General features: G+C 46.0%; 1 protein-coding gene across 1 annotated transcript in view; it reads left to right on the top strand.

The window, feature by feature from the left end:
* Positions 1-3,009: 3,009 nt before the first annotated feature.
* Positions 3,010-15,548, top strand: part of WDR82 (WD repeat domain 82) — a 36,879-nt gene continuing 24,340 nt past the window's right edge. The window contains exon 1 of the mRNA XM_034777504.1: positions 3,010-3,535. Within this exon, the coding sequence (XP_034633395.1) occupies positions 3,375-3,535 (161 nt within the window). The 5' untranslated portion in view covers positions 3,010-3,374. The remainder of the gene's footprint in view (positions 3,536-15,548) is intronic.

The raw sequence follows: 15,548 nt of genomic DNA, 5'->3' as shown, positions 1-15,548 counted from the left end.
GTGGAGAGCAAGTGGGCCCCAGGAAGAGGGGTGGATCATGAACCCTGTTACACAGTGGTTTTCAAGCAGGGGTCTGCAAACCAGGGCAGAAAGCTCAGAGCCCTGGTACCCTGCGGCTGAAGCCTGAGTGCCCCACCCACCTGCGGGTTGAAGCCCAGAACCCCAAGACCTCTCTGCAGCTAAAGCCCTGAGGGCCCCTGACCCCAGAGCTTTAATAACATGTGGGGGGAGGGAGGGGCTCAGAAAGACAAAAGTTGAGAACCTATGACCTATTGTTATGCCACCTGAATATCTTCCCGAAATATCAAAAGAACATAAACCACATACAAACCCCAAAGTAATTGGCTGTATTTTGGGCTTTAAATACACAGTCCTATTGCAAACACATAGAGGATTTGCTGTTAAAGTGCTGCTGCCTCATGGAAATCTCTGAAAAAACGTTCCAGTTGAAACCATTTTCCTGCTGACATGTATCTTCCGGCGTACTGTTTATAGGGATATTTACATGAAGCTTAGATTTTTGCTTCTTAAAGGTTCCTTTTTTACTCCTGCTGGTCATCCCCGTATAGTCAAAAATCTCTGTGACATCAGCATCGCTTCTACATTAGTTAACTAACAATATTGTAATAAAAGGCCTGCAGATGGGAAATAAATACTGTCTCAGCTGACACAGTTTCCTCTTTTTACTTACATTGTAAGATCTTTGGGATGGGGCCTCTTTGTTATTTGTACAGTGCCAAGCACAGTGGGAACCTAATCCATAACCAAGGCCACTACCTGCTACTGCAATACAAATAATAAATAATAATTCTCCTTTAGACTTCTAGTCAACTCTCTCCCTTTGAAACTCCTAATACACTCCACTCTGAAACTTCTAGCTGAAGTCAACACAATAAGAGTATTTAATGTGATTAAAAAGACTCTTCTATTTCCTGCTTCCAATGTTCGGGATTAGAAAGTTGTACTGTTTCTATTTTATATTTTTCTAAAGGCTTGATTCTGGTCTCATGCTGGTAAAAACCAGGAGTAACTTCTGAAATCGATGGACTTGCATTAACATAGAACTGGGGAGAGATTAGAATGAGGTTCTACTTATTTTAGAGATGATGGAAGAAGACTGAAAGAGGAAGCAGTCCTACGTTTGTAACTATATTTAAATAGCCCTGCTGAGAGTGTGATAAAGGTTGTGGGTCTGAATCACACTGCAATTGCCTGGTTTACACACAAATGACCACAGTCAAGAAAACGATGGGGATGAAATTCCTAAAACTCAGAATATGTGTTTTCTGTGTAGACAAAGATTTCTTTGTGGTTTTCTGGACAGTTTGAGCAGCTCTTTCAGTGTTTGGAGTTGCCAGTGCAAACAGTTCTAATTTTGCAGCTATTTTACCCACACAATCACACATCTTGATTGCAACACCATTTTGCATGTCCTAAAAAGTGTGTCAGGCCAGAAAAGTGTCATCACATCTTGAGTATGTCACATGATGAGCACATTACATTAAGAAGTGATTTTGTTTTTCCATGGCATCACTATGTTGCATCATGACTGTGATATCTGTCATGGAAGCACTAGGAGCATTATCCAAGTCCACAATGGGCTTTGGATCAGGCCCTAGGAAAGAGGCAAATGCTCTATATATTTTTTGTAAAGGAGAAGGAAGGTAAATAGAGTGAATCAAGCCATTAGTCTGTGAACATCACAGAGGTACAATAGCCCAGAAGATTCTGTACATATAAGTCAACGATAGGGAACATCCTATCTTCAGAAAAAACTTCCTGCTGCAGTCTTGCCAGCTTCCAACATGGCGGCTGGAAATGACATCATGCCAATAGTGTGAAACCTCCTTTCCTTTACCTGTTACCCTAAGGTAAGCAAGAATGACATCAGGACAGGAGTTTGAAGTCTTCCCCCCCACCCCGTCCCCCCTTAAATTGTTAGTTGGAAAATAAAAGCAGACTGATATGTCTGAATTTTACCAAATTACCAGGCATACAACCCCACTATAACTAGGGTAGATTACAAATTAAACTGAGCACTAATTTAAAGTATAACCCCTTGTCCTTTTCAGCTGTAGATCTCACAGTGCTTTACAAAGGTGAATTGCTATCATTAGGCCCATTTTACAGAGATGGAAACTGAGGTTCAGAAATAGGCACCCTTCTTTAGGAAAAAATGGCTATGAGTTTGTGAGTTCAGACCCCACGGCATTAATTTCTAGAGTGCTAAGCCTCCACAGCTCCCACTGACTTCATCCAGGCCCCCCAAAACCAGTGGCTACATCTGAATATGGAGGCCCACGTGTCTTTTCCAAGGCAGCAAACATGTCTGACTCCTGAGTTCCAGAGACAAGGTGGCTGAGGTAATATCCTCTATTTAACCAACTCCTGCTGGTGGGAGAGATGGGAGGCTTGGTGGATGGGGCTGTGAAGTGACTGGTTTGAGGGTCTGGGGTGGGCCAGGAGCCCTGTGGCCCAGGGTTGTGGGGTAGTAGTTGGCCTTAGTGGTCCAATTTGTAGGGAGTGTGGGGGGGGGAGGAGAGGTTGGTGGCCCAGCTTATGAGGAAGGAAGGGGGCTTAGTGGCCCAGGGTTGGGACTTTGGTGGCCTAGTTTGTAGCGTGCCTGGGGCAGGGGCTTGGACCCTAATTTATGGGGCAGGAAGGGGACTGAGCAGCTGAGACGGAAGGGCAAGCTTGATAGGCTAGCTATAAGGGGTGGGGGTGGGGGGCTTGGTAGCTTAGTTTATGTGGCCGAAAGGGGGCTTAGTGGCCCGGGCCCAGCGGCTGCCGGGGAAGGAGCAGGGCCCGCTGCCACACACAAAATGGCCGCCAGGTCCAGCCGGCGGTGGGTGACGTCCCCCTCCGCTATCCCACAATGCACTGCACCTTCACTTCCCTCTCCGAGTGCCCCCTCCCCTTTGGCATCCCACAATGCACTGCCCCTCTCCAGCCCTCGCGCTTCACCAATCCCATAATGCGCTGCTCCTCCGCTCTCCCACCCGATCCCCCCCTCGTCCGCCCCACAATGCCCTGCTGCCGGCCCACTTCTTCCCCCGTGAGCGGCAGGGTCTGTCCCTGTAGCAGGAAGATGGCGGACACAATGAGCAGGAGCCGCCTCTCCGCAGCCTGAGCCGACCCCGCCTGAGGGCGCTTCCCGCCCGTGCCGAAGCCGCCTGCCAGCGACGCGCGGCCCCTGCCCGAGACCCGCGCGCTTCAGGCCCCCGCGCGGCTTCCCTTTTCCGCTGCCTCGCAGGCCCCGCGGGCTCTAGGCCGCCGCCCGGCTCCTCACGTTCACCGGCGTCCTCCGTGCCCGGCTCCAGCTGGGCCCCGGCCGGCTCCTTAGGCCCCGCTCGCGCCGCCCCATCCCTCGCGGCATGAAGCTAACGGACAACGTGCTGCGGAGCTTCCGCGTGGCCAAGGTCTTCCGCGAGAACTCGGACAAGATAAACTGCTTCGACTTCAGCCCCAACGGCGAGACCGTCATCTCCAGCAGCGACGACGACTCCATCGTGCTCTACGACTGCCAGGAGGGCAAGTGAGTGGCGGGCCGCCCGGGGGAGATCTACCCGCGGCAGTGGGGAGGGGGGCGATGGGGGGGGCGAAGGCGCAACTGCAGGATCCCCGTGCCCGTGGGTGGTACTTAGCCACGCCGTAGCGCTGCCTGGTGGGGTGTTGCCCTGGGGGACTGGGCGGGTGGAACCGGAGGGATCGATCCCCGGGATTATCGGCTCTCCCAAGTGAGGAGCCTGTCAGGGAGAAAAGGCGGGTTCAGGAAGGGCGGAGAATAACACGGGTTTAATGTATACCTGCTAGCCAGAGTGCTAAAGCTGCCCGCTAAAGGCTGATGTGAAAGACCAGGGGGTGGGGAAGACAGCCACCTAGGTGTGGGGAGACAGCCACCCAGTGTTGCTGATGCTCAGGTTTCCCCCAGGTAGAAGCTGCTGAGTTAAATTGACATTCTTTGTTAGCTTTGCTGTTGTCCACAATTTTCTTCATTGCAAAAGTAAAGTTGATCAGAGATTCCCATGTGCTTGGCTGTGCTGCTGCTTGGCAGAGCTCTGAGCAGTAACTGACAATATTATGATTGTGTGTCTGCAGATTTCAGAACCTCTGCCCTGGGATGGGTGTTTTTTGTTTGTTTTGTTTTTTATGGAATGAGTATGTAAAACTAAAAAACTAGAAAAATTAGGACTTGAAAATGGAGCTGCAACAGCAGCAATAAGGTTACTTTTATTCGATTCTGTCATGGCACTGTGATAAAGCACTTGAATCCCATCTACACTACAGCCTTCACTGTTACTACCTGCAGTGGAGCTGAAACTGGTGATTCACAGCTCCTAAATGTAGCATTGTAGATCTAGACTGGAAGACTTTTGCTTCATATTTGGAAGGTTACAGATGTGATTTTCACACCTATGGGGACTAGAATCTTGTTTTACAAGAGCTAAAATTCTTTATTAATTGATGGCCCAGGACTTTTCACTGACCACAGAAATCTTTACTTTCACTGTTGAGTAAATGAATGGATTTTTCAAGCTCTCATATCTTAGATTTAGTTAGTGAAAGTGATGGATAGCTATATTTATAGATGAGTTATGTATATGGGTCCAACTTTGAAGTCAATGGAGTTTGACTTGATTTTTCCTTTGAGGAATATGCCTACTGTTGGCTACACATTACTACAGACTCATTTCTTGATGAGTCTTCCATTGAAAATCTAAGCCAGAGAGAGAAAAAATTGATTTGGGCATGTTAAATACCCTGTTTTGGTTTAAATTAATGGGATGAAATAAGAAACTGCTTTGACATACATCTAGAACAGTTCGCCATTTTAAAAGGTAACTTTTTAAATATATTTTCATTTCATGGTTGAAGATGGCATACTGTACATGCTCAATAACTGTAAAAACAACGAGGAGTCCGGTGGCACCTTTAAAGACTAACAGATTGATTTGGGCATAAGCTCTTGTGGCTAAAAAACCCACTTCTTCGGATGCAGTTAAAAAATGGTGTGACATTCCACTAGAATACATTGCCAGTATTATGTAGGCAGAAGGGATTCTACTGTGCTTTTTGTGAATTCCTTTGGAGTAGTTGGCATCTTTACCTACAAACTAGAATTAAAATGTGTATGATTCTGCTATAGAGTGAGATGGAGAAAAGGGAAGAGGTGTTGCCTTGTATATTAAAAATGTCTACACTTGGACTGAGGTTGAGCTAGAAATAAGAGACAGACTTGTTGAAAGTCTCTGGGTAAGGATAAAAGGGGTATAAAAAACAAGGGGTAAAAAACATGTCATGGTAGGGGTCTACTACAGACCACCAAACCAGGAGGAAGAGGTGGATGAGGCTTTTTTTAAACAATTAACAAAATCATGCAAAGCACAGGGGTGGGGGGGGGAGCTTCAGTTACCCAGACACTGTTTAGAAAATAACACAGCAGGTTGCAGATTATCCAATACGTTCTTGGAATGAATTGGAGACAACTTTTTATTTCAGAAGGTGGAGAAAGCTACTGGGGGGGAGGCTGTTCTAGATTTGATTTTGACAGATAAGGAGGAAAGGATTGAGAATTTGAAAGGGGAAGGCAAATTGGGCGAAAGTGATCATGAAATGGTAGCGTTCATGATTCTAAGGCAGGCCTGCACAACATATGGGCCGCATGTGGCCCACATGGGCTCACTGTGCGGCCTACGGGGGGGTGAGTAGGCAAGTGTTGGGGTGGGGCAAGCCAACGGCCAGCGGGTGGGTGGGGTGGTGAAGAGGCCAGTGGCAGGCTGGGAGTGAGGGAGGGGCAGGGGCAGTGGCAGAAAGTAAGAGGCTGGCGGCGGGCAGGCAGGTGAGCTGGGGGTGGGGGGAGCAGGCGAGCCTGCAGCGGACAGGAAGGTGAGTTGGTGGTGGAGGGTGGGCTGAGGAGGCGAGCAGGGGGAGATGAGCTGAGCGAGTGGGGGGGCTTTATACTTCGGGGGGGGAGGCAAGCAGCGAGTCGGTGGCTGACCTGTTCTACTGATCTTGTGTCTCATAAAAATTGGTCCTTTTTGCTGCTTTTCTCTGGGCTGGGGGTTGTCCCAATGCTGCAAAGAGGGTGTTCCCAAAGGAAGGTGCTTGCTTCTAACCCCTGAGGCTACCGTATGTCTGTTCTTATCTAGTCAGCCCACTTGACAAGTTTGATTGTCCTTGGTCTGGCTCCCATCCCGTCTCCAAGGGTTGCAACTGTCTGGAGGTGCCTGCCTTCCATGCCTTCCTCATTCACACCTCATTTATTCAACAGGGCAATTGATTACAAAGTGGGGGGAAGATCTTATTCCACTTCTAGCAAAAAGACATTTTTCTTTTACCTTAATTATACTACTTTAGGGGCCCATTATAACACATTACCAAGGTTCAATACTACTGTTTCCGCGGGGCGGCGCTGGGAAGGAAGGTTTGTTTCTGTGGGAGGAGGGGAGGTGCTTTGGGGGGGCTGGTGGGTTTTGGCCTTCAGATGTTTTCTTTGGAGTAATATGGCCCTTGCTGCTTTACAAGTTGTGCAGGCCTTGTCTAGATAATACTTAGTCCTGCCTTGAGTGTAGGGGACTGGACTAGATGACCTCTCGAAGTCCCTTCCAGTTCTATGATTGAGTGAATGGAGATGTTTTCAAATACTGAGCAAATATGGATTTAGACAATGAGAATAGAGTCATTTTGTTTCATTAACAGAAGTGAATAAAATTCATCTTGTAATCTTCCTTGGAGCATGCAGTAGAACATCCATCATGGGAATAAATAACAAATTCACAGAACTCTTGAAAAATGTGCTTTCTGATTTGGTGTAAGACAAAATATATATAAAAAATAATCAGTTGTAAATTGTGTTTTGGGAACAGAACATCTGTAAATGGAAGACATGAGTCATGTACTATAAGACTCAGATCAAAGTGAGCCAAACCATAATTCCCAAATATAATTATTTCAAGAAAAAGTAAACCTCCTTGTGCACTTACTTAATATTTCTCAAAAAATGCCTCTTTCTGATGTGGCTTTTCTGCTAATATCAGCAGTGTACCAAAGATAGTGTTTGTTATTATAGGACCTGGAATTGAGCATGGAGCATCACAGAAGACAAAATTCGGTCCCTAATTCGATTTTTGGATGTGACACGAAAGGGTGACCAAAAGTAGGATGTGGATGGCACAAGGAATGACTAGGGTTCCAGATATGGTCATGTGTTTGCTCAGTTTAAGCATGAGCACATCTTGGTTGTCTCCGGTGTTCTTAAGGTTTTTTTTTTTTTAAGAATTTTCTCAAATCATATGCTGTGCATCTTAATGTATAGGTGAGTTTTTAGGAATTCAGTGAGGGAAGGAGTGGAGTTGCATGAATGACCAAAGTAGGCTGCAAGGCATACATAAGTTGGTTAGAGGAAAAAATACACCCCCTTATAGGGGAAGTGGATAAAGAGGGTAATAATAGCAGAGTGGAGGTGTGGGACTGTCCAATAAAATGCTACTCCATATGAGTAGAGAAAGGTGGTGTGTGATTATTTGAAAAGAAAACATGATCGTCCCAATTATTTGGCTGTGCTTTTATTCTGTCAAGGAAATTAAAATGAACTGTTGTCACTGATGTGATTGTTGAATGACATCTCTCTGCATTCTGGTTGTTCTGGTTTGGACTACTTTGTGTGGATTCTTTTTATACTTGTGTTTAGTAGAGGGATCTCAAACTCAGATCACCACGAGGGCCATGGGAGGACTAGTACATTGGCCCGAGGGTCGCATCACTGACACTTTTTCATATAAAGAAACAAAAGCCCCCACCTCTGTCCCCGGCCCGCCCCCACTCCACCACTTCCATGAGGCCCTGCCCTGCCTCTTCCCACCCCTTCCCTGGCCCCACCCCAACTCTGCCCTCTCCCTGCCCCTATTCCAACCCCTTCCCCAAATTCCTGCCCCTGTCCTGCCTCTTCTCCACCTCCCTCTCTGAGCGTGTGGCTCCCCGTTCCTCCCCCCCCCCCATCCTCCTGGAAAGCGCTAAGCGCTGCCAAACAACTGTTTGGCGGCGAGAAGTGCCTGGAGGTAGGCAGAGGAACGGGGGGGGGGCGGGGGGGGGGGGGGGGGGGGTTGACGGGAGCTTGGCAGCCGCATCAAATAACTCTGCAGGCTGCGTGTTTGAGACCCCTGGTTTAGTATGTCACTTGGTTTTATGTGTAGTATGTCTTTGCTTTCATACAAATTAAAATGTTATGGTCACCGCCTGTCCAAGCCTAAACTAAGACTATAAGTTCTTTCAAATTCAAGTAAAAATCTAATACCCTAACAATGTGGATGGTGTCGACTAGCTTTGAAATCTACATCTTAATTGTACATCCTCCACTAATGCTGGTGCTGATGAGCAGTTACTGTGACTGTCCATGATTGTACTGTTCCTAGTCCCACTTCTACTCCCCTGGATTCTTGGGCTCTGGGGAGTAGGGGGTGTGAGTGTCTGAGCCAGGGAGGGCAGTGGCTGGGTGGTGAGGCGGCAGAGAAATAGGAACCTGGTTTTCTTAGGGCAGGTGTGGGCAAACTATGGCCTGGGGGCACATCTGGTCCCCCAGAGGTTTTAATCTGGCCCTCGAGCTCCCTCCAGGGAGCAGGGTCCAGGGCTTTCCCCACTCCGGTGCTCCAGTTGGGGAGCGGGTTCCAGGGCTTGCCAGGAAGCTCCGCACACTGCCCTTGCCCCAAGTGTCACCCCTGCAGCTCCCATTGGCTGTGCAGAGCCGCCTGGCCGTGCCTCCGCATAGGAGCTGGAGGAGAAACATGCCGCTGCTTCTGGGAGCTGCTTGAGGTAAGTTCTGCCCGGAGCCTGCACCCCTGCCCTAGCCCTGATCCTCCTCCTGCCCTCCTAACCCCTCAGTCCCAGCCTGGAGCACCCTCCTGTACCCCCAGCCCCACCCCAGAGCCCACCACCACACCTTCACCCCAATTTGGTGAGCAGTCATGGCCCGCCCTGTCTTAGGGATTTCTTTAACCCTCTACTTCTGGGGGAGTTTTTGTGTGTTTCTGTATTGTTAGACATACATGCTGACAGGTACTTTGAAATAAATTACCAAAATAATTGAAATTGGCGTGATTATAAAGTGTTAATTTGATAAATAGATTTTGCAGAATTTTAAAATATTGGGTGTAAAATTTTTAATTTTTTGGCACAGAATTCCCCCAGGAGTACACTTCAGATCAGTAGACAATAGTTTGATGGGACTGGAATGCATCTACATTTGGGTCGTTAGTTTGTATCCGTGTCATGTCCTGATGTGGACTTGTTTAGGTTAACGTAATTGTGGAAAATCCACAGTTTGATATTGCAGTGCTAAAAGATAATTAACGTTTTGTCAAAATAAATGTATCTGGAAGTTTAAGTTGCCTGGTGGTTACAGGATTTTTTTAAAACGTGCATATCCACTGTCATTTGTGAATTTGAAAGTATGTACAATTTTAAAAGCATCTATTGATTGTAAGCCACTTTTCTCCTTACTTGTTTTTGTAAAGTGGCCTCGAAGATACGTAATTTGTACATTGCTATATTGGATTATTTCTCTTATCACTAGGCCATAGTGTGCACTCAAAGCTCTAGAAACTGTGAATGGTGGTTCCTGTACCATGGTGAAACTTGACAGCATCAGGCCTGTAGATGTTTTTTTCCCTACAGTTTTGCCTCCACGGAGCCAGAACTGCTTCCCCATGCTAATTTCCCCCCTGCTGTTACTCACACCTTGTCAACTGTTTGAAATGGGCCATCCTGATTACACTGCTCTACAGCCAAAATGCTTCTGAAATAAATGTAGTCAAACTTTACTAATTCTGGGTCACTGAGAATGAAAATGATGCTTAAAATTGTTAATTGGCTCTAGTTTTCAAGATGTGCTATTGGGTCAGTATATACGACTCTTGACTTGGGAATGGCGGAGGATAAGTGAGTTATAAAGGGAAGGGATCTCAATTTAAACCAGAAATGACTAAAATACATCTTTGACTGGATCTATGAATAAATCTATGACTGGGTTTGGACAGTACTTGCTTTTTAGGCAAAACAATGAATGATGCAATCTGAAGCTGGTATTGCGTCATACATGATATGAATTGCATCATGTTATTCCTAGAAGTCATGGATGATGCAATCATAACGAAGCTTACATCACTCTGCTGAACAAATTGCCCTAGATCAGCTCTAGAAATCATACAGTGTCGTGCTCTCTTATTTGGCAGTGTTTGATTTTGCAAAGGGACACATTTCTGTTTAGCCAAAGTGAGCAGAGATGCCTCGTACTTGTGTGAACAGTGCAGATAACTTCTGCTATGTTTGTGGTGAAGTGACTTTTGCATCCCAAAAGCGCAGTATAAGCACTGTGGTTAAGAAAGCCTATCACCTTTATTTTGGCTGCAAAATTGGAGATCAGGACAAGAGGTGGGCTCCACACATATGCTGCAACACTTGTGCAACAAATCTTCGCCAGTGGTTGAACAGGAAAAGGAAATCTATGCTTTTTGCAGTGCCAATGATTTGGAGAGAGCCAACAGATCATACCAGCAATTTTTACTACTGCATGGTGCCTCCAGTTGGGAAAGGTGTGTCAAAGAAGAAAAAGTGGACTATGCATTATCCAAACATTCCATCAGCTATATGCCCAGTACCCCACAGAGAAGGACTGCCGGTTCCTGATGCACCCGAATCATTCTCACTTGAGTCAGAAGAGGAAGAGGATGAAACTTCTGGTCCTGAACCATCAATGTCACAGGACCCACATTTTCTCCCATCCTCCTCCTCTGAACCACACCTCATAACACAAGGTGAACTGAATGACCTTGTCAGGGATTGGGAACTACCCAAGAGTAAGGCAGAGCTGTTGGGCTCCAGACTACAGCAGTGGAATCTCCTGGCAGGTGATGTTAGGGTTTCCATGTTCCGTGACCGTCAAAAGGATCTTGTCCCATTCTTCTTTGTGGAAGGTGATCTTGTAGCATGCAACAACATAGATGGTGTGATGGCAGCCCTCAACATCGTTCATGATCCAGATGAGTGGAGACTGTTCATTGATTCATTGAAGACGAGTCTTAAAGCTGTTTTACTGCCTACTGGCAATGTTTTGCCATCAATTCCAGTTGGTAATGCAGTCCATATGAAGGAAACCTATGACAACATGAAACAACTTTTGAGGTGCATAAACTATGACCAACATCAGTGGCAGCTTTGTGGCGATTTGAAGGTTGTTGCTCTCTTGCTTGGTCTGCAGACTGGATACACAAAGTACTGCTGTTTTCTCTGCGAATGGGATAGTCGTGCAAGAGATTCCCACTACATCAAGAAAGATTGGCCACTCCGACAGTCATTGGAGCCTGGGAGGAAAAGTGTTCAGCATCCACCACTTGTTGAATCAAAGAAGATTTTGTTACCACCCTTACACATCAAGCTGGGTCTGATGAAGAACTTTGTCAAGGCCGTTGACAAAACACGAGCAGCTTTCAAGTACCTCCGTGGAAAATGTCCAAGATTAAGTGAAGCTAAGATAAAGGAAGGTGTCTTTGTTGGTCCTCAGATTCGTGAACTTCTTTGAGATGATGCATTTGACCATGCACTGCGTGGCAAGGAAAAGACGGCATGGAAAGCCTTCCAGTTAGTGGCAATAAATTTTCTCGGAAACAACAAGGCAGACAACTACAGGTTGTTGGTGGAAAACCTCCTCAAGGATTATAAAAGCCTTGGTTGCAACATGTCACTAAAGATACATTTTTTGCACTCTCATCTAGATTTTTTTTTTTCCCACCGAACTGCGGAGCAGTGAACGACGAGCACAGCGAGCGATTTCACCAGGACATTGCAACAATGGAGAAACGCTATCAGGGCAAATGGAGCCCATCAATGCTTGCAGACTATTGCTGGATAGTGACAAGAGATGCTCCATTTAGTGAATACAAGAGACAAGCCAAGAAGCGCCGAGTAGACACTGAATAGGACTAAACTATGTACATAATAGTTTTTTGCCTTGTTTCATAATAAATTGTAGTTATATAACCCTTTAAAAATCAGCAAAAGTGTTACATAAACAGGACAGGTGAAATATTATCATGTACAGCAACCATAAACACGTGAAAAGACCTAGGTTTACAATTTATGATTAAAACTCTACTATCTACACAATATACATAGACATAAAATGTAAAAACTTAAATATCTTAGAAACAGTAGCCAATCAGTTGTTTTAATTGTCATATTTGAATTCAGTACATCAAAATACATAATAAATAGCACATTTTATCTCTGAAGCAGACGACTTCTCAAAAATTGTAGATCAGTGTTATCACTACAAAAGTTTTTTTCTCCTGCTGATAATAGCCCACCTTAATTGATTGATGTAGTTTGAGTTGGTATGGCAACACCCATTTTTTGTGTGTGTGTGTGTGTGTGTGTGTGTGTGTGTGTGTGTGTGTGAGAATAATCTTCCTTTGTATTTTCCACTGCATGCATCCGATGAAGTGGGTTTTAGCCCACGAAAGCTTATGCCCAAATACATTGGTTAATCTCTAAGGTGCCACAAGTACTCCTCGTTCCTTTCAAAGTTGTTATCCCTAATAATGTTTTTGAAAATAAGGACAGGATGATTCTCTTCCATTGCTGTGTTCCAACATAGTGCTTCCTAGCTTTTGCAAATGCCAGGTCTAAACTCACTAAGTTCTACCAGCATTACTGAGGGGATTGCTTTTATTTTAATTGACATACACTACTGCTTTTATCAGCATAACTATTGGTATGAAGTGCTTTATACTTGTGTAGCTTATTTCACTTTGACAGACCTCAGTAAGCTCTACAGGTATATACATTTTCATTTTGGTATAACTGCTTCTACACTAGGATTTTTTGCAATTTTATGCCATTATAGTTAAAGCAACAAAGCTTTTAAGGGTCAGCAATGTCAAAGTTTCCGAAGGAGATAGTCTCCTTGAAATATGAGAAATGGCAAGTAATCATGGTAAACAATGTGTCCGCATATTTGCCTGTTCCAATAAATGCACCTAAATTGGGCTATATTAGCCCCTGTCTCGGTTTCTGTTGCATGGCCCAAATGGGTGGACAATTCAAATGATTGATCATTAACTTTGTTGCAGTAGTTTGACTCATAACCCAGCATCCCTGGACGGATACCTCCAAAATTGTTTACAGTTGCCTGAAAGCCATCAGCTTATCTTAATTAGCTATTTTTTTTACTTAAATTTAAAATTTGAAATTCTTTCAAAACAAATTCATGATTTAGGATATGGACAGTGTTTTTTGAGATCCAGGTTAGCAAGCACAAGTCAGTGGGTGATCAAGAATGCAGTATCACTTTGAGGTATAAAGGTGCATAGCAATTGAATCTCAAGAATAACCTATATTAATTGGTTTCACAGTGGTAGCCGTGTTAGTCTGTATCAGCAAAAACAACAAGGAGTCCTTGTGGCACCTTAGGGACTAACAGAGTTGGCAAATAAATTTGTCCGCATTTCTATTCAAGGGACACCATCATAGGACCTAACCACATCAGCCATGCCATTAGGGGCTCATTCACCTGCACATCTACCAATGTGATATATGCCATCATGTGCCAGCAAAATGCCCCTCTGCCATGTACATTGGCCAGACCAGACAGTCTCTACACAAAAGAATAAATGGACACAAATCAGGCATCAAGAATTGTAACATTCAAAAACCAGTAGGAGAGTACTTCAGTCTCCCTGGACACTCAATAACAGACTTAAAAGTGACAATTCTTCAACAAAAAAAACTTCAAAAACAGACTTCAACGAGAAACTGCAGAACTTGAATTAATTTGCAAACTGGACACCGTCAAATTAGGCCTGAATAAAGACTGGGAGTGGATGGGTCACTAAGGCCTTGGCTACACTTGTAGATGTACAGCACTGTGAGTTAAACCTGACTTTGTGCAGCTGAGTAGGGAAAGCGCTGCAGTCTGTCCACACTGACAGCTGCCCAGCACACTGTCGTGGCCACATCTGCGGCAATTGCAGCGCTATTGGGAGCGGTGCATTATGGGCAGCTATCCCACAGAGCACCTTTTCCCATTCTGGCGCCGTGGGTTGTGGGAAGGGAGCGTGGGTGTGGGGGATTCTGGGTCCTGTCCTGATGCCCTGTGATGCATCGCTTCGCATCCCAGAAATCCCTTTGTTTCCGTCCACCTTTGGCGCCATTTTTCAATGGTTTCTGTGCAGCGCGATCTGTCTGCGGGAAATGGAGTCCAAACTGCTGAGGCGTATGCTGACGAGTCTCGCCAGCACGTCGCGTTTGGCTGTCGAACTATTCCTTAAGATCCAAAGTGAGAGTGAGGGTGAGGAGTCCGACGATGCTATCGAGGTGCGTAACGCATACGATGCGAAATTGCTTGTGGCATTCACGGACATGCTCAGCACCGTGGAACGCCGCTTTTGGGCTCGGGAAACCAAGCACCGAGTGGTGGGATCACATCGTCCTGGAAGTCTGGGATGACGAGCAGTGGCTGCAGAACTTTCTAATGAGAAAAGCCACTTTCATGGGACTGTGTGAGGAGCTTGCCCCCACCCTGCGGCACAAGGACACGAAATTGAGCGCTGGCCTGCCAGTGGAGAAGCAGGTGGCTATTGTAATCTGGAAGCTGGCAACTCCAGACAGCTACCGGTTGGTCGCAAACCAGTTTGGAGTGGGAAAGTCGACCGTTGGAATTGTGTTGATGTAAGTTTGCAAGGCCATTAATCGCATCCTACTCAGAAGAACCGTGACTCTGGGTAATGTGCAGGAAATAGTGGATGGATTTGCACAAATGGGGTTCCCTAACTGTGGAGTGGCAATAGATGGTACTCACATTCCTATTCTGGCACCGCCCCACCTAGGATCCGAGTATGTTAATTGGAAGGGGTATTTCTCTATGGTTCTCCAGGCGCTTGTGGATCACTGTGGGTGTTTCATTGACATTAATACAGGCTGGCCCGGAAAGGTGCATGACACACGCATCTTTCGGAACACTTGGCTGTTCAGGAAGATGCAGGCCGGGACTTTTTTCCCCAGAGCGGAAGATCACAGTAGGGGAAGTTGAAATGCCCATTGTAATCCTTGGAGATCCCGCTTACCCGTTAATGCCGTGGCTCGTGAAACCCTACACAGGGAGCCTTGACAGCAGCAAGGAACGGTTCAACTACAGGCTGAGCTGGTGCCGAATGACTGTGGAGTGTGCCTTTGGCCGTTTAAAGGCCCACTGGCGATCTCTGTATGGGAAGCTGGACTTGGCCGAAAACAGCATCCCCGCGGTTATATTCGCGTGCTGTGCCCTCCATAATATTTGTGAAGGGAAGGATGAAAGCCTCACTCAGGCATGGACCTCTGAGGTTCAACACCTGGAGGCTGAATTTGCACAGCCAAAGAGCAGGGCTATTACAGGGGGCCCAGTGCAGGGCTGCAAGGATTAGGGATGCCTTGAGGGAGCAATTTGAGGCTGAAAACCAGCAGTGATATCTGGTGCCCTGCACAGGAGTGAAGTGCAGTAGTTCCAATCTTTAGGAATCAGT

Source organism: Trachemys scripta, chromosome 7, assembly GCF_013100865.1.
Source record: "Trachemys scripta elegans isolate TJP31775 chromosome 7, CAS_Tse_1.0, whole genome shotgun sequence".
Lineage (NCBI taxonomy): Eukaryota > Metazoa > Chordata > Testudines > Emydidae > Trachemys > Trachemys scripta.
The sequence above is the reverse complement of the archived record's forward strand: the minus strand, read 5'-3'. Positions and strand labels throughout refer to the sequence as shown.